Source organism: Durotheca rogersii, assembly GCF_024521655.1.
Source record: "Durotheca rogersii strain YMJ 92031201 chromosome Unknown GGS23scaffold_1, whole genome shotgun sequence".
NCBI classification, from domain to species: domain Eukaryota; kingdom Fungi; phylum Ascomycota; class Sordariomycetes; order Xylariales; family Xylariaceae; genus Durotheca; species Durotheca rogersii.
In genome coordinates this window covers 2,323,951-2,341,362 of record NW_026251232.1, presented here as the reverse complement: position 1 = coordinate 2,341,362, position 17,412 = coordinate 2,323,951, and the positions used below count along the sequence as shown (strand labels likewise).

General features: G+C 49.6%; 2 protein-coding genes across 2 annotated transcripts; both read left to right on the top strand.

The window, feature by feature from the left end:
- The first annotated feature begins 2,243 nt into the window (after positions 1 to 2,243).
- On the top strand, positions 2,244 to 10,586 carry GGS23DRAFT_31885 (cell morphogenesis N-terminal-domain-containing protein). The gene is made up of 2 exons (XM_051512870.1): positions 2,244 to 3,473; positions 3,533 to 10,586. The coding sequence occupies exons 1-2, from the start codon at positions 2,670 to 2,672 to the stop codon at positions 10,490 to 10,492; spliced, it is 7,764 nt and encodes a 2,587-aa protein (XP_051377173.1). The 5' UTR covers positions 2,244 to 2,669; the 3' UTR covers positions 10,493 to 10,586.
- A 696-nt stretch (positions 10,587 to 11,282) lies between these two features.
- Positions 11,283 to 15,478, top strand: GGS23DRAFT_545664 (ribosome 60S biogenesis N-terminal-domain-containing protein). Its single transcript, XM_051514992.1, has 2 exons — positions 11,283 to 11,705; positions 11,781 to 15,478. Exons 1-2 carry the CDS (start codon positions 11,543 to 11,545, stop codon positions 15,071 to 15,073), a joined length of 3,456 nt encoding a protein of 1,151 aa, XP_051377172.1. The 5' UTR covers positions 11,283 to 11,542; the 3' UTR covers positions 15,074 to 15,478.
- Positions 15,479 to 17,412: the final 1,934 nt, after the last annotated feature.

Below are 17,412 nucleotides of genomic sequence, written 5' to 3'. Positions count from 1 at the left end.
CTCAAAGGTCATCTACTAATATCACGTTCTCAACAAATGCATCGTAGGCAACATCGAGAGAGAACCTAGGACCGAAATCCTCTCGAGCTATATTTCTGTAGTCTTGTTTGGGGCACCACTTGTCTACCCACTGTTCCACAAACACTTAGCTCCCTACTCATAGATACCTACTAGTTACCATGTGACCGAGCATTCCTGAGTTCGGCAATTCGCAACGCACGGCAGAGAACTTTCCCGACATTCTGCGGAATTCCACCGGTATTCCGCCCACTTGCATTAATGCATCCTTGGGTTTATTTCCGTAAACCTCATGCTGGCACGTATGTATGCACATACACGAGCTTGCATGATGCACGTAATTTATGTGCACCTACTGAGTATACTCTGACTCCGGGTCTGCTCAACTCTACGTAGATCCTGACTCTGCGTGGTGCATCAACAGGTTGATATCTTTCACGGACCCTTTGTCAGCCTTACAAATTTTTGGGGTGGGATCGGTGTTTCCTTCTGTTTTGGCGCTATCGATTAGAAGAACCTCGACTATTCCACCCCTTGTGGTGCCGCTTCGTACTGGGACAAAACATACCGTGTAATATCGACCTCTCCAAATACTAGAGAACGGCCATTACACGCCAATACTCAGCTCCGACAAATCAGCGGTTGGGCGATCTCCATACCGTCAGAAATAATCTATCAGCGGACCCGGCCACCTAGCGGACCACCCGAGGTTAAGCACCAGCTCTGGATAGGAGTGTCGGGAAATGATTCGCACAAGGTGGCGAATTGAGGCTTGCGGAGACCGGCAAATTGTTTCTAAACAGGGTGGTGAAAGAGGGAGAGGGAGAGGGAGGGGGTAGATCTGGCTTGAACTATGATGTTTTTCAATATAAAAAGTACGCATAGGAAATCATACTTCCCTGAGTAGAAAGGTTTGCTGCCTATGAGTAGGGTATGTTAGGTACCTACCTGCCCGTTAGCGAAGTACCTACTGCGAGCGCGTGCACCGCATCTTATCTAGGGTCCCAAAGTTTGGTGGGGTTCCCTGTGATCTGCTTGACGATACGTATAGATAGATAGGCCTGCGCCCTTCTCTATTGATACTGACCTGGTGTTCTCCGGGTTTCAATTTTGTGTTGTCGTCTTGCTGGCCTGAACCTCATGCTAGACCTGGCGCCTAACCTCCATGTGGCGTTTTTATTAGCTCTAATGGTTTTATACACGTACTTATAGAGAGAGCTCTCACTTTAAATTTCGAGTAACTGAAAAATCTCTCGTCTCTCTTGGCCGAATGAGCGCCTGTCAGCGCTAACAGCTACTTTATATATATTAATATCTATTTTACTACCTTTTTAACCTTATTCATTTACGTATAATAAGTACCTAATTTTATTATTATTATTATTATTTCTATTTATATAATACTTAAAGTTATAATTTTTTAAAATAAAAAACCTCTTATCATCTGGGTACACTGTATAAGGTTTACATCCTAAGCTAAGCACCTGGTACCTGGGTAATGAAAAATAAAAATCAAATTTGCTCCCTTGTTGGTGGCGGGCCACCGTCACAAGCATTGCCTTAGGTCAGGTACCTAGTGAGGGCGCCTAATCGACGATAGCGACAGTCAACCTAAGACAGAAGAGGGAAGGCTTTTAGATCCCACCAGCTCCGTAGCCCTCTGCCCAAGAAAAGGTACGGGTAGTGGACGACCATTAGGCATTTTCCAAGTCGAAACCGCATCAACCGCCACACCGATGCCCATCTGTGTACTCATACGCAGTTGCTTTGTGGCTTGGGATACTTTCCATACAGGCATGCATGCATACACACACACACCCTCAGGCGATCAGGACCGAGGCCCATACCACGTAAGCAATAGACGGCCTGGGTGAGAGAGACTTAGAGAAGGAGAAGCAGGCGCAGGAGAGAGACGGAGGGAGAGAAAAAAAGGGCAGCCAAGGGACGGGGAAAGGGAATAGGAAAAAGAAAAGACAGAGGAGACATCGTTGTCCTCGAAATACCATCTTAACCCGGAAAGCCTTTCTCGTTCATCATCGTCACCATCATCGGTGGCCGAACCCCTCGAATTCGCTAGGCCATACCATTCCCAGGGTCCGCGAAGCCCACCTTAGGTCCTGTATCTATCGACACTAAATGTCATGGGCCTCGCAGCTCAACAATGGGTGAGTGGCTCTGCATTCCCCTTCCAGCAGTTCAGGTCATATCGTGTCGAGGATTCGATGCATACAGACGCACCTACAGACATGCATCTATACTTCTACCTACCTCCACTACTTACCTACCTCTCCTACTTACCCTCCTACTTATCCTCCTCCTACTTACCCTCCTCCTGCACAACTGGTATCGGCACGTACGCGTACTACACGCCTACCTGTCTTACGTACTCACATACCCTCTCTCCGTACACTACGTTGGCTGGCTGGTTGGCTGGTGGAATGCTGCTGTTTATTCTCTTATTGTATGTGTGCGCCGCCCAGCTAGCAGCTACACGCGACGACACCACGACCGGATGCTTGACGCTTGGTTCTTGACGCACAAACGCCTTCCGCTTATTGTTCAAACGTGTTCCCACTTTGAGTTTCTGTTTCACAAGAGAGGGGGTGGAACACCTCAAGACTCCCCCCTGCGCATCTTCGCCTTTGCTGATAATGCTGTCGCACCATGTAGCTTCGTCCCAGACGCTGCCAGACCATTTCCGCGATCCACCCAAGTTCTCTCAACGACCAGCTCCGAGACCCAATACCCACGACAGCGATGGTGACGATGATGTCGATACTGGCGGGTGGGAAAACACCGTCAGACCTATAGCCCCCGACTCTTCCACCTCTCGCGCTATTGCGCACTCTCGCCAATCCTCCCTCGAAAAGCTCCAGTCGGGCGCTCTCGCCGACATCCCTGAATTGCCTCAGTCGCCCACCTCCTTGTCCGCGCCCTCCAGCATTCGTTTAGCAGCGTCACGCCCCGGCCCTAGTGGCATACTCGAGCGTCTAGTCGACTCGAAGGCTTCGGCGGCATACGGGCATCATCGACAGACCTCTATTGTTCATGGCATTCAACATTCGAGGAATGGAAGCCTTGCGAGTTCATCCTCGAGTCCTCTCAGCCCGCAGATAATTGCGGCTGCCGGCGCTGGACTCCTGCCGGAACAACCAGAAATGTCCACAATGAGCCGGATAGATTCGGAACTATCAACAGCCTCTATGGCGTCTACGGTTCCCCGACCACCAACCGCTTTGTCGGGAACCACAATCAACGCATCTATTCACAGTATAGATAGGTCGCAATCCACTCAGGATAGTGGCACGGGCAGTGCAACATCCCACAGGAAGATCGAGCGCATGCACAGCAAGACCCGGCGCGACCATTCGCATCACCACTCGCATTCCTCGAGACATCATAGAGATGAGCCGAAAACAGTAGGCGAGTATGCTATGCACGTGCTGTTCACGTCGGTAAGCAATGTCTAGCCCTCCCAATTCCTATTCAATTTATGCTGACACGCCTGTCTAAGTTCATTGCTATGGCCGAAGACAAGCTGGGCGAGTGTCTTACGGTGCCTTTTGACCCCGAGCCGCCGGTCGAACAGATATGTGGCCCTGGGGCCGACCCGGCCTTTGACCGTTTTATTGTGGCCCTAGGGCACATCGCAAGCCAAAAGCCGAGACCGCTCATCGATTCCATCATGCTTTGGCGGAAGCACAAGAGCGAAGCGGCTAACGAGGCCCGGAGCCTGTTACACCAAGTGAAGTCCAACCTTCCTGCGACGGCCCTCGTGAGGCGAAATACCGAGCCCCTCCAAGTAGTCACGGGCGGCTCAGAGGCATTACCCGGCGTGCCTCAGGCTCTTGCGGACAAGCAGATTGCGGCAGCTCATGCTGAACGCCGTTCTATCGTCTCTATTTACATACTTTGCCGTGTACTCCTGGAGGTTATTAGCCAAAGTAGTCTCAGCTCCATCACTCCCGAGATGGAGGACAAACTCGAGGCCATCATATTTGGCCAGCTCAAGATTGCCGACATAGAGCAGTTGTATCTCTCACCTCTTAAACTGGCCAACTGGAATCTATTCGCCCAATTGCTCGGTGTGATGGGCGAGATCAACTTTGCCAGCGTCACAGATCGGTTTATCGTTGACCTCGACCGCACGCTTCAGGATCTCACTATTAGAAGCCCAACATCCCAGAGCAGAGACCCCGAGGGCCAAGTCGAGCTAGTACTCGGCGGAATGAAGCACCTACATATTAAAATCGATACCGACGAAAGTTGGGACCAGGCGTGCGACTTTTTGGTATCTCTAGGAAGGCTATTTTCTCGATCCCACGGCCAGAAGGTGAAGTCCGCGTTTTGCCAGATCCTGGACAATCTTCTCATCCCTATTGCTGCGAAGGCTACCAACAGACATTTCGCTCATCCGAAGTGGGCGGAAGTACTTAGCAATATTAGTCCCCGTCTAGCATCGATGTTCATTAAACCGCGCCATTGGCTATCCGCATTTCCTTTAACAGCAACAATGCTCTGCGTATCACACCCCGAGAATTTGAGCAACCAATGGCTCCAGTTGGTTCGAACGCTACAACCGAGGCTCAAAGACCGCTCAATGCGTCCTCTGTGTTTGCAGGTCATCTCGAGGCTCGTTTGGGCGTATCTATACCGAACTACGGACAACTTAGCCGGGGCCACACGAAAGCTGGACGAAGTGATGCAACTTATATTGCCTGCCTCTAAGCGTACTTTCTCCGTGGCGGATACGGCTCCTACCGGACCCCTGGTGCAGGTTATAAGAATCATCGGCTTCAAACATCCCGAGTATTGTTGCAAGAACATCATATTCCCCTTAATCAACGCCGAACTCTTCAGCTTGAATAAGGAGCTCAAGGTGGAGCAACTAGAGCCTGATAGAATGGTGATCGGGATCAGAGCGTTCCTGGCCATCATGTCAGACCTCGAAAAGGGTGAGAGTGGGCGACCCCCATTCCCGCAACACTACCCTTCTGCGTATTCCCCCGATCGCGCTCCTCCAAGTTCTCCGGCGTCTGCCTCCACCTCCGGCATCACGTCCACAACCCCCCTGGTGCTCGATCACGACGAGACCTTGTCACGCCCCGTGCAGCTAGGCGCATTGAGTGACGGTGCTAAAGAGTATTACAAGAAATTTTCGGAGATACTGGGTAAAATCACCATCATCTGCGACAACACCTTCGGTGGCCAGGCTGCACTTGATGAAAAGTTCAGTAGTCCGGGAGGGGGGCCCAAAACACCAATCGCCGAGACATTCAACTTTTCAAGACGTGACGATCACCCCAGCCCGGCTGATCAGAAGCAGTCTTTCTACGAACTACTCCATGTTGCTGTCCAAGCGCTGCCTCGGTGCCTCTCTACCGACATCCCGTTCAACTCCCTCATCAACCTCCTTTGCACAGGCACTGCGCATGTCCAATCCAACATCGCCGAATCCTCCGCCCAGTCTCTTAAGTCAATCGCTCGGCAGTCGTATGCACATCAGGTCACGGTCAGGTTTGCCCAATTCATATTCAATTTTGATGACCGTTACTCTACAATGTCAGATGGGGGCATGCTAGGTCCCGGCCATATCGAGAGCACTCTGAGGCTTTACGTCGAACTGCTGCATATATGGAGAGACGAGATTAGGAAGAAAACTAGGGACGCCACATCCGATACCACAGACCTCAATGGTGCCGAAAAACGGGGCATAAAGTTAGATCTGTCTAGCATTTGGGCGGAGGTCGAGCACGTCGAGGCTCGCGGCTTGTTCTTCTTGTGCTCGCAGTCTCGCAGGGTGCGGCATTTCGCGATTACCGTCCTGCGGTTGATCATCGAATTCGACACCGCCCTGGGTAAGGACAACCCGCAGGAGAAGGATACCGTCCGCCTCATCGACATCCTGGAGAACGACTCAGTGCAAGTAATGAACTTCCAGGATGAGCATCTATCTGTAGCGGAACGAAGTAGACTCCAGAGGGGTATGCAGAACAGCAATAACAGGGGGGCTCTGATTGAACTTTGTACGAGCGACGTCTCGTACGACACAACTCTGTGGTTCAAGATCTTCCCTAATTTCATACGGATTGCCTATGACCGATGTCCCTTCACCGTTACTATCGGACGGGATTTGGTTTGCAACCGAATTTTACAAATGTATCAAGGCATTGTAGTTTTGTCGGAGCCGACTCGGGGGCTCTATTACGGATCTAACCCCGGCGGCGCTCAATACACGGGCAGGGCACCGACGACAGAGCCCGATGTGCTTGTTGAGCAGTGGAAGTTATATCTTGCTTTCGCGTGCACAACATTGAACGACTCGGGCGCCGCTATAAGTGGCGCGTCCAGAGGAAGCCAACACTCGCGAAACGTATCCAAATCTGCTGCTGACAAAATTGTGTCGGCGCGGACGCTCTTCAAATTCTTAATACCACTGCTTTTAGCCTCTTCGGCCTCCGTTCGGGAGGCTGTTGTGCTCGCTATGGGCTCTATTAACATCAACATTTATCGAACGCTGCTAGAGGAACTGCAGGGGCAGGTATCTCGTTGCAACGACGAAGCTCGTGCCCGGATTCACCAACGATCAAATAGCGGTCCGCGTAGAAACCGGAAAATGGATTTGCTTCGGACAGAGCTTACGTGTGTGTACAAATTAACTTGCCATTTTCTTAAGGAGCCGGATGTATACCAAGATGACTGGATCCTCAGCAATCTCTGCGCGTACACGAGGGACCTGAAGCTTTTCCTCATGGACGGCGATGTTCAAATGGACTGGGAGTTTCAGAAGCTGAGACGGCATTACTGCGGTCTGGTGGAAGGGCTCTTCGAGGGTATCAATCGCACAAAGGATCCGTCTCGTTGGATGACATTCGAGTCTCGGAAGTCTTCCTTTACCCTGATGGAGGATTGGTGTGGCTTCTCGCCGAATCAGATGCAAATTCGTCAGAGAGAAGACACAATGCGACAATCGCTAATCGACCAGCAATCTCTAGGCGAACGCGGCACCATAACTGCCGCTATGGAGATAGAGAAGAGGAACCTGAAGACAGCGGCCCTTAGCGCCATGGCAGCTTTGTGCGCTGGCCCTGTGAGCGTAATTACGGAAAGTGGTGTTACACTTCAGTTCGATATGAGGAGGATGCTGGCCTGGGTCGAATCCATCTTCAGTTCCGGGAGCGACCGGGTCAATGTAATCGGCAGAAGGGCTCTCAAGAATCTGATTGTTTACAATCAGGATCACCCTTATCTCCTAGAGCATTGTATAGCACGATGCTATTTAACGGAGGTGCCAAAGGTGCTCGAAAGCTATTTCACGGTGATTACCGAGGTACTGCTAGAGCACGTTGGTCATATCTTGCCATTCTGGAAGCTACTGGGAATGTGCTTGTTCACCTTAGGGAATGACCAGAGCGACATCCGCTCCAAGTCGGCTCAGGTCCTCCGGGCCCTAGAGGAGAGGCAGCAGGTTGCTCGAAGTTCCAAGATTCGAGACTTCGAGATCAGCATCGCGGATAAGACCAAGGCTGTCTACAAGCTAGCCCAGTTCGAGATTTCCAAACGGCTCGCGAAGCAGCACCCAGAGCTAGCGTTCCACGTCTTTTCCGAAGTAACATATTATTTCAAAAACCTCTCACCGGCGTCGCAACGAAACGTAGTCGCTGTTATTCTACCCTGGATCCAGACAATCGAGTTGAAGGTCGACCCAAACGGGGGACCTACGGCACAGTCCTACGTGCTTCTCGCCAACCTGCTCGAAGTCACCATCAAGTCTAGCGCCGCACTCCATAATGAAGTCCAAGCCCTATGGCAAGCTCTCGCAACTGGTCCCCACCCCGGGAATGTCCGCCTTGTCCTCGACTTTATTATATCCCTCTGTTTAGAGCGGAGGGAGCAAAACTTTGTGGAGTACGCCAAACAAATTGTGGTGTTTTTGTCGAGTACTCCTAGCACGCCCGGCATCAAGGTGGTCGAATTTCTGCTGATGCAGATCAACCCGAAGGCCATGGTCCCTAATGAGAAGAGGGAGATTGTGCCACCACCCCCGGACATCATCAGCCTGCCTTATTGCGCCGATTTATCAGAAGCATTACCCGTTGGCACCAAGCAGGCTGGCTTCTCCCTCGGCCAATTATCCTTGATACTACTCGTTGACTTGATGGTGTCTCCGGTGCAGCTGACGGCTGACAATCTGCCCGTGCTGCTCCAAGTCGTTGCTGTACTCTGGGATCACTACACGCCTCTTGTCCAGGAACAAGCTCGTGAAATGCTGGTGCACCTCATCCACGAGTTGGTTGTTTCAAAAATGGACGATGCTACCCCAGCGGGGACCAAAAAGTCGATTGAAGACTTGATCGATGCAATCCGACGCCACGACCGTACAGTAGTCTGGAGCTACGAAGAGAGCAACGGGAGAGTTGACGGCCGCGACAATAAGGTCCCGCAGAGCATGGAGTACCTTAGCGCAGAGGTTGTCAAGACTTTTGAGGTGACCTTCCCCGGCATCAAGGAACAATGGAGTCGCCTATCCCTGACTTGGGCAACTTCTTGTCCAGTCAGACACCTAGCATGCCGTTCGTTCCAGATCTTCCGCTGTATACTTACTTCGCTCGATCAGTTGATGCTAGGCGACATGCTTGCACGATTGTCCAACACCATTGCGGACGAAGACACCGAGATCCAAACTTTCTCTATGGAAATCCTGACTACTTTGAAAACTCTCATTTCGAAACTCGACCCCGAGAAATTGCTGTCTTTCCCTCAGTTATTCTGGACGATGTGTGCGTGCTTAGATTCGATCAATGAGATCGAGTTTCTAGAAGCAATAGAGATGCTCGACGAGTTTCTGGAGAAGCTGGATTTTCACTCTTCAAGTATCCGCAAGGTGCTCATGGACGGCCAGCCCCCAAGGTGGGAGGGTACGTTCGAAGGTGTCCAACCACTACTCTACAAAGGTCTTAGGTCGTCAGTTTGCCTCCAGCCCACGCTCGACATCCTAAATAAGATTGTCAGACTGCCAAACAGTAGCCTTACCGGCGATAATAACCGACTGTTCTTTTCCATTCTCGCCAACTTCCCACGTTTTCTACAGGCACTAGAGCAAGACACTATCGACGGGGATACCTTAAAAACCGCGAAGATACTTTTCTCAGTCGCGGAGGCCCAAAGGTTGCCGTTGATATGCGATACTCTCGGTGCTTTTGTTGATTTGCGGTACCTGTCGGGCAAAGACCTTATGCGTGAGCTTCTTGCCGCACTTCGTGAATACTACCTACCGCAGCTCGACTTCAAATTGCTCACCATGCTATTGGGGTTCTTAACCAATGACATATCTTCAGTGAAGATCATGACGATGCGGCTTCTCAGTGCTGTGATCCCCAGTATTGAAATGCGCAAACCCGAAATCGCTGGGCACGGCTCCGACTTGATCTCCCCGCTCTTCCGGCTTTTACAAACCGAATTCTGCATGGAGGCCCTAGAGGTTCTCGACAATATCATGACTATGTCCGGGACTCCGATGGACAAACACTACGTCCGGATGAGCATGACTAGCGCATCATCGAAAGAGAAGAAAGATTACGAGCTGACGCAGAGCCTATTTGGTATCCCGGAAGATTCTGGATGGTCAATTCCGGTTCCAGCAAAGAAGACCGAGATAACACGAGCGAATATCCACGCTGCATTCTACATGTGCCAAGCGAACCCGGAGGATGGAATCCCCACCGACCCAACGCCAACACCAGAGGTCGAGTTCCACACGGACGACTACCGCTATGGTTACTTCGAGATGCCGGATAGGACGGAAACCATGATGTCAGACGAGGCCCAAGCCGAAAGCCAAATGGCGGACCTGGTGACAAAACTCGATAGCCTGGATGATTTCTTCGACGGCATGTCGCAGACATCGCCGAGCGAGGGCCGCTCGTCTAGGACCGTGACAGAATTCGCCCCCGAAAGCTACGAATCCGGGGCCCGGCTTTACGACGACGTACTGCCGATCCTCCACCAGGCTTCGAGCAACACTTCGTTTCAGAACGGGTTCATTGACCGTCTACCAACATCGAAAGAAGGCAAGACAAATGCTATGAACCCAGGGGCGTTTAATCCCGACCCAACGGCCAGACCAGGGTTACACTCGCGTTCCATTACCTCCCCGTCAGCTCCGGCCTCTTGGAGCCAGCCGCAACTGAGCGAACTCACCTCTGACGACGAATTGACCGAGGACGTCTTCTCCGATGGCGACGATGAACGACAGCCGAACGAGGTACTGGAGAACTCTTTTTTCCTGGAGAACATGATCAAGCCCATTGCGCAGACGACTAGGACTCACATGCGCCGACTCACCGGTAGCAGATCCCGCGACGCCGAGAGACAGCGGGAGCTCTTCCGGGCAAAGATGTCTCCGTCGGTACCCAAGGTGCCTCATTCGTTCTTACCACACAAAGCGAATCCGTCGTTGGGGGATATGATGTGAATGTTATAACGGGATACAGCGAGCATGAGCATAATACGAGGGGATGGGGGTGCACCAATCTAAGAGTACCGATATGGTAGGAGAATACGCCGGAACCAGAACGGATAATACAGCGAACTAACGCAACCAAGGGATGTCTGGGTTGGGCGGGGGAGGTTATTTGTATATGTATCAATTGTAGAGTAGGGATGACGGATGATATATGGCATAATACCACAAGGACGCAGCTTGTCGGTCAAATAGCGAGGAACGATTGCATGCGTAGGCACTTTCTACCATGGATACTAGAGCATGGCGATGTGAGAACAGTATCCATCCGAGAAGATAATGGAGACTGGCCGTGGTTATCCCAGGCGTGGTTATCCCGGGTGATGTAGGCGTACTCTGCAAAAAGGGGGTACCAAGCGTTACCTGAATGTCTGGTTGCCTGAGGTGCCTACCTAAGGTACCGAATATCAGGGGTGGAGGTACCTAGGTTGTGTACATATGTACCTACAACATTCCACCCCTGACTGTGCTCCTATGCCTGATGCACTGTAGGCACCTGCACCTACCTACGGTAGGTACCTATGCTGGAGGACATGTTATTAGGGCCCTTGTGAGAAAAAGTCGTTGCGTACCTGTACCTACAGATAATCATCAGGTACCTTAGATACTTTTGTAGGCACAACCATGGATATTAATAGGTACCTCTACCTCTAGCTTAGGTAAGGCTAAGAGAGCAGCCAAGGCTTGGAGTTGTACCTACCTACCTATGTATTTTTTTTTCCCGTCTCTTTCCCGTCTCTTTCCCGGTGCTAAGCCTCGACCTGTTGATATGCCATTAGTATCCCAGAGGACGCGGCATGAAGGAAATTCGCATTCCATACAGGCCCAGAAATGAGCACAACATAAACTCCTCCGAAGCCTACTTATTACCGGGACGCACAATAGGGGCCTTTTCGGGATAGGTATATGCGCACCAACCGTTGACTTCAGTGCAAAGCGGTTATTGGCAATTCCACCACCCTCTTGGTTATGCCATTGGGTGTGCCGTAGCAATAGCGAGCTATGGCGAAGCGCAGATCTTTCGAGGGCGAAGACAGCCGGCCATTAAAGAAGTCAAAGACTGTCGCCCATGCACACGAGACTCCCACTTCCGAGGACGTACGTAGCGGAAGACAGCTTCGTCAACTGCTATCCTTCGAGCAAGACCTTACAAAAGCTAGACATGGTGTGTCCTTCGGATCCTTACCCGAGCTACCAAAGTAGTGTTACGCGTACGCTGCTAACTCTGAGCTGTGCCGAGGCCTTCGATCATTTAAAAATCTCCTCGATGGCATACTCAAGGATGAGAATGGCGTCGACGAGAAGTGGACAATATTGCTCGCGTATCTCGAATCGGTAAAGCCGGCAGAGAAGGATGGCGAGGCCCCCGTGTACCTGCCGGACGTCTTGGAGACCTGGGGCCTGGCTGTGCAGTTGGGCAACGAGCATGTTATGTCCGATGTTGCCGCCGTACTAACCCTCCTGATCAAGGTCATATCTGGAAACGTGGATCTGGTGCCATACGCCCTAGGGATATGTCGGACACTTCTTCAACCGCAACAGCAAGAGATCATGGCAAAACACCTCTCCGCTGACAAGGGCAAGGATTTCGTAATCTCGCCCACGCTGCGGCTCCTCAGAGAGGCTGTATACTTAGACGGTGGTACTCTTGCGCCCGCGATATTCCGAGCCAGGAATAACCTGTTCAAGTCACTCGCCAGGAATATAGGGCTCCGGTATATCGGCGAGGGTGTAGAGAGCCCAGCACGGCCATCGGTCAGAACCAATGCGATACGTTTTCTCCTAGGCAGCCTTAGGTTTCTACACACTGAGGCGAAGCGTGACCTTATATCTCAAAAAGACGTTGTCGCTGCCCTCATGAGACATATCAGAGAGGACCCGCCCTCGCTGGTCTACGAAATATTAGACACGCTGAAGGCCTCCGTCGTTCTAGATAAGAAGCTGCCCAAGGACGCCAAGATTAGAATACTGAATTCTCGCTCTCTTATCCGGATTTCCTCGCTCTACGGCTATTCGCGGGCTTCCGCGCAGTCTGGAGATGTATCAGACAGCGAGCGGCCATCAGTGGAAGAATCAGCTCATGCGTTTTTGCTCGCTGCTTGCACTGATCCCGATGTTGGCATTCGCCGGTCAGAACACGCATATTACCCCGAAGGTGTCGATCCGAACCCAATGTCGCGGGGGCCCGACGATGGCCAAACTGTAGACTTTGGCATCGATAGCATACCTTGGATGAGCAAGTTCGGGGACGACGTACCCGTCCGGAACGCCTTGTTAGCAGAGTTCATCCAGACGTTGAGACCTTGGTCTAGTACGAAGCAGAATGAGCTCCTGGTGGCAATCTTCAACGTCGTGCCAGAATTAATCGCGCATTACTTTTGCCACAAGAAGTCGTTTACGTTTGATCCTAAGCTCTCTGCCACTTGGATTGGATACTCCGCATTACTGCACAGTGTCGTTCAGCTACCTATCGCTCGTTGGTTTGGACAGACGCATGGCTACGCACAAGTTCCGCCTCCTATTTCTGTGCTGCTTGGAAACATAATTCCCCTACCTTTAACGCCAAAGGTGATAACGCGGTGCTTGTCGAACAACTCCAAGTTGGCGTCGTTCTATGCCATCCGCCTGCTGACGCTGGCATTGGAGAAATTTAGACGGGCACTGGAGATGTTTCGAGAGGCGGGATCGTCCTCGCCGGAGTCGCTCTGGGAAGAAGGGGCTCGTCGACTCGTTGACGAATTTTACAGAAGGGTTCCTGATATCAAGGATGTCGTTAACTGCTATCGTACGATGGGTTGTGGCGATCTACTTCAACGACAAGCTGCTAGTCGACTGCTGCTACTCTATTACGAAGTTATCCCACAGGTCTCCCTAAGAGCCAAGTTTGATGTCTCACCAATACTCTTAGCCACTATCAAAGTGGTCGAAGACTCTAGAGGGACAAATCAGGACGTGGTGCTGCGTTCCCTAGAACTCGAGAATCTTTGTGGAGTTGCGAAATACTCACCGGGTATGCGATGGTTTGCTCGCGCACCCGATATGCCACACTCCCCTTTCACCACGCTCTTGAGATTATGTTCGGAAGAGACGACAGTGCTATCGAACGAGAGCCTAGCCGATAGCTTGTATTGGGTGACCAAGGACCACCAGCTAGTGGAGAGCCGAGCAAGGTCTCCCGGGTTATACCCTCTAATTGCAGCATTAAGAGGCCACAGGATTACCAATCCAACGATTTGGGTGTTTCTGGATAACTGTGTTGAGCGCTGTGCTAGAACTCCAGTCAAGTACCTTGGGTGCATCGAAGAGGAGCTCAAGAAAGCCGAGGTCCCTGAAGATGTTGATACAACAACCTGTCCGCTTATGATGACAATCGCGGAGCAAATTCCATACTTCATATCGTCATCACCTAACGAGGCCACACTCGATGAGTTGGTGCAATTTCTCACGGAGTATCTCGGCCACTCGTTTGCTGCAGGTGTAAGCGAGGCTTTTCTCAATGCCTCGAAGGAGCTTTTCGTCATGGGAATTGGAAACGAAACGGCCAGAGAAAGGCTGGACACGTTCAATGGGTCTAAGCATAGACCGGGAAGGGAGACGGGCCACTACAAATGCGGTGCCATGGCCATCCAAACTTTGGATAACCAGGACGTCGGCATAATGGCTGGCGGGTTTACTCAACAGGACTTGGAAGACAGACTCTCGGCGCCCATAACCACGACCACGGGCAACGAAAGCGCGCTGTCGAGGTGGCCATCCAAGACGCCGGACGAACTAGTCGGGGAAGACTATGTCTCTTCGCTGATATGCTTGCTTTCTTCTGCGCACGTGAGCATTCGTAAGGAAGCCCTCGTTGCTATCGCGAAAGTAAGTGCGAAGATCAAGGATTCGACATATGAAAACAAGGAGCAAGTGTGGCTCTTGCTTATGGAGTTGGTGGAGTCGGCACGAGGTGCAATCGACGACGGACCATTGACGAATATGATGGTGGCGTTTGCTTGTAAGGCTGTCGAAATTCTGGCGGACCCTCTGCATTGCCTGTACGAGAAGCTCAACCTATTCCTCACCAACGGGCCGGTATGGGGACTGGACAGGATTCCTCTGATGCAAAATATTCTCCAAGAGGGTCCATCGGAGGATGGAGCCTACTACTCCGAAGTCAGCTGGCTTCTTGGTTTCCTGCTTGAGAGTCTGCAGGCGCCCGCAGACGTCCAGTTGTTCCACAAGCGCAAAGTGTTCGAACGGTTGTTTAGCTTATCGAGCAATCCCTTTATGGGGCCTAGTCTAAGGACTCAGGTGCTAAGGATCGTCTATAGGGCAACCGAGATCGAGGGAGGGAGCGATACGCTAATTACAAGGTTCGGGGCAGTGAACTGGTTGCTGGCGCAAGGCGATGCCGTACCTGATGGTGTTGAGCGTGCAGTATGTCGGGCTCTAGTTGCAAGGCTATGGAGCACGTGTGACCAAACCCGCATCGCGACTTGGAGCAAACGGGGGGTGGGGAGGCTGGCAGGACAAGAGCTGAGAGTTACGTAGGGAAATGCCTTTAGTACTTACGTGTAGAATGTGCCTACATTATGTACTTGATCTATATGCACCAAAGTCGCGCTGGGCGGTTTAAAGGGGAAAAAGAAAGAGAAACCCGAGTTTCCGCTGCCTATTGACTAGGGAGCCCTGAACTCTCTATGAGATGAGCTCTCGAGACACGACTAACACTAAGTGATTATGTTGGGTCATTTGACGCTGCGACCTCAATTGCCCTTTTCCGTCGCGACTTTTTGTATATCTATATACCTATATAGAGAGAGAGAAAGGCAGTCCTTTCTATAAACTAGTATATTCAGACTCCTTATCTAACCACGATGCTTGATTGAGAAGGTCCACACAATATATATCTTAAGGTAGGGAGTTGATTTAATTTAGGTACAAGGCGCTCGAGATACGTACGTAGAAGCTATGGTATGCAAATAAGGCACTGTAGAGTTTTGTATACTGTTTTCTTCAAGCTTTAACTTTTTAGTTCCTTAGATACCTAGGTTATAAAGCATATATAGTTATACTAATTAATATTTATCAAAGCGCTTCGCTGCGTTTTATACTTCTTTGTTACTTTTTTATAATGTAAATAAAAATAGAGTTATATTTTCAAAAGCTAATAGAAAGTATTAAATAGAAGCAGCGCAAGCATGCTGTTAGAGATTTGTAAAGCAATAGCTACTTAACTGTTAACAATTGGCTTAGTGCTAATCGAACTACATTACAGTTCTAAATAGCTATAATCAGTTGATCGGCTAGCTAAAAACGGCAGCTAGGAAATGATAAAGAAAAGAAAGCTAGAACAAGGTTAAAGGCATATCTAGAAAAGAGTAAATAGTTATTGAACAGGAGCAGCGTGGGTACTGAGAAGGAGCAGAGCGTACGCGATGCTGGAGTCCCGGATAGGCTTACTTGAAAGTATACTCTATCGAAGACTATAGTACGTATAATGATCTAAGATAAATAAAATTAATATTACTATATTAATCGAGAGACGAGGAATCTAATGCTATTATTATATCTTAGGTATGCTCCTTAGTCGTAAATATGTAGTAGTCGTTAACCCAAAGGTATAAGAGGTAAAGAGAGAAAAGGAGCTAAGCATAGAAGTTACTTATTCGACTATAGCGGTACGACGAAGCGACTTAAGCGCTTATAATTAAGATAGATATACTAATCGAAGAACGACGAATCTAATAATAAAAACGAATCTTTAATTAAAGTAAAAATAATAAAGATAGTAATCTAGTTAGGTAATGAACTAGATGATAAGTATAGCATAGCCCGTACTTACGGGAGCTGTGATTACTCTATATAGGTATAAGGCCTATCGTAACGTATCATGTAATGCATTAAGAGAGCATATCTTACTATACCACTATAGCACGCTGTAATGGAAGCATAAGAAAAGGGTAACTTAACTGTTAACAACTGGCCTAGTGCCGGTCAACCTAGATTACAGCTGTAATCAGTTAATCAGCCAGCCGAAAACGGCAGCTGGGAAAGGAGAGAAGACTAGAAAAGAGCAATCGAGGATGGCTAGAAAGGCATGGCAAGAAACGAGTGAATGGCTGTAACTAGTGATGGCTGTGATAGCTACAGGTCTAAGTCTAACTAATGAAAATATGAGTGCGCGACCCATATAAATACACATCGAAAAGGCTACGTAGCCTAGATCCACTGCACCACTACAATATTCTTAGAGGAATTACCATTATAAGTTCCTATATCCTCTTTATTAATCGTTTAAATATTGTTATATATTTTAAGTTTATTTATATTAATTAAATATTATAGATAATTCCTCGTGCGAGTAACGAGTATATATAGATAATAATATTACTAGTTTAAGATATATAAACTTTAGTTAGTTATACTTATCGTTCTTTAAGGTATCCTTTGAATACTTTTATATTGTAGTGGTGCGGTGGATCTAGGCCACGTAGCCTTTTCGATGTGTATTTATATGGGTCGCGCACTCATATTTTCATCAGTTAGACTTAGACCTGTAGCCATCACTTGTTACAGCCATTCACTTCTTTTGCCATGCCTTTCTAGCTATCCTCGTTACCCTTTTCTTAGTTCTCTTTCCCAGCTGCCGTTTTTAGCTGGCCGATCAACCGATTACAGCTGTTTACAGCTGTGATCTTGGTTGATCGGCACTGGGCCAGTTGTTGGCAGTTAGGCAGTCCTTGTTTCGTACCTCCATCACAGCGTGCCTACGCTGCTCCTATTCAATATATAATTAATATATTAAAGATAATTCCTTAGTATGTAGTTAAGGCTCGGCTAAGTTTATAATACTAAGTGTTTTAATAAAGTAGTTTAATTTAAAAAAT

What these genes read in the sequence shown, in the direction of transcription:
- GGS23DRAFT_31885 (XM_051512870.1), top strand. Translation starts at nt 2,670, where the DNA reads ATGCTGTCGCACCATGTAGCTTCGTCCCAGACGCTGCCAGACCATTTC. An exon ending in TGCACGTGCTGTTCACGTCG is followed by an intron (nt 3,474 to 3,532) that starts GTAAGCAATGTC and finishes CGCCTGTCTAAG; the next exon opens with TTCATTGCTATGGCCGAAGA.
- GGS23DRAFT_545664 (XM_051514992.1), top strand. Translation starts at nt 11,543, where the DNA reads ATGGCGAAGCGCAGATCTTTCGAGGGCGAAGACAGCCGGCCATTAAAG. An exon ending in CCTTACAAAAGCTAGACATG is followed by an intron (nt 11,706 to 11,780) that starts GTGTGTCCTTCG and finishes AGCTGTGCCGAG; the next exon opens with GCCTTCGATCATTTAAAAAT.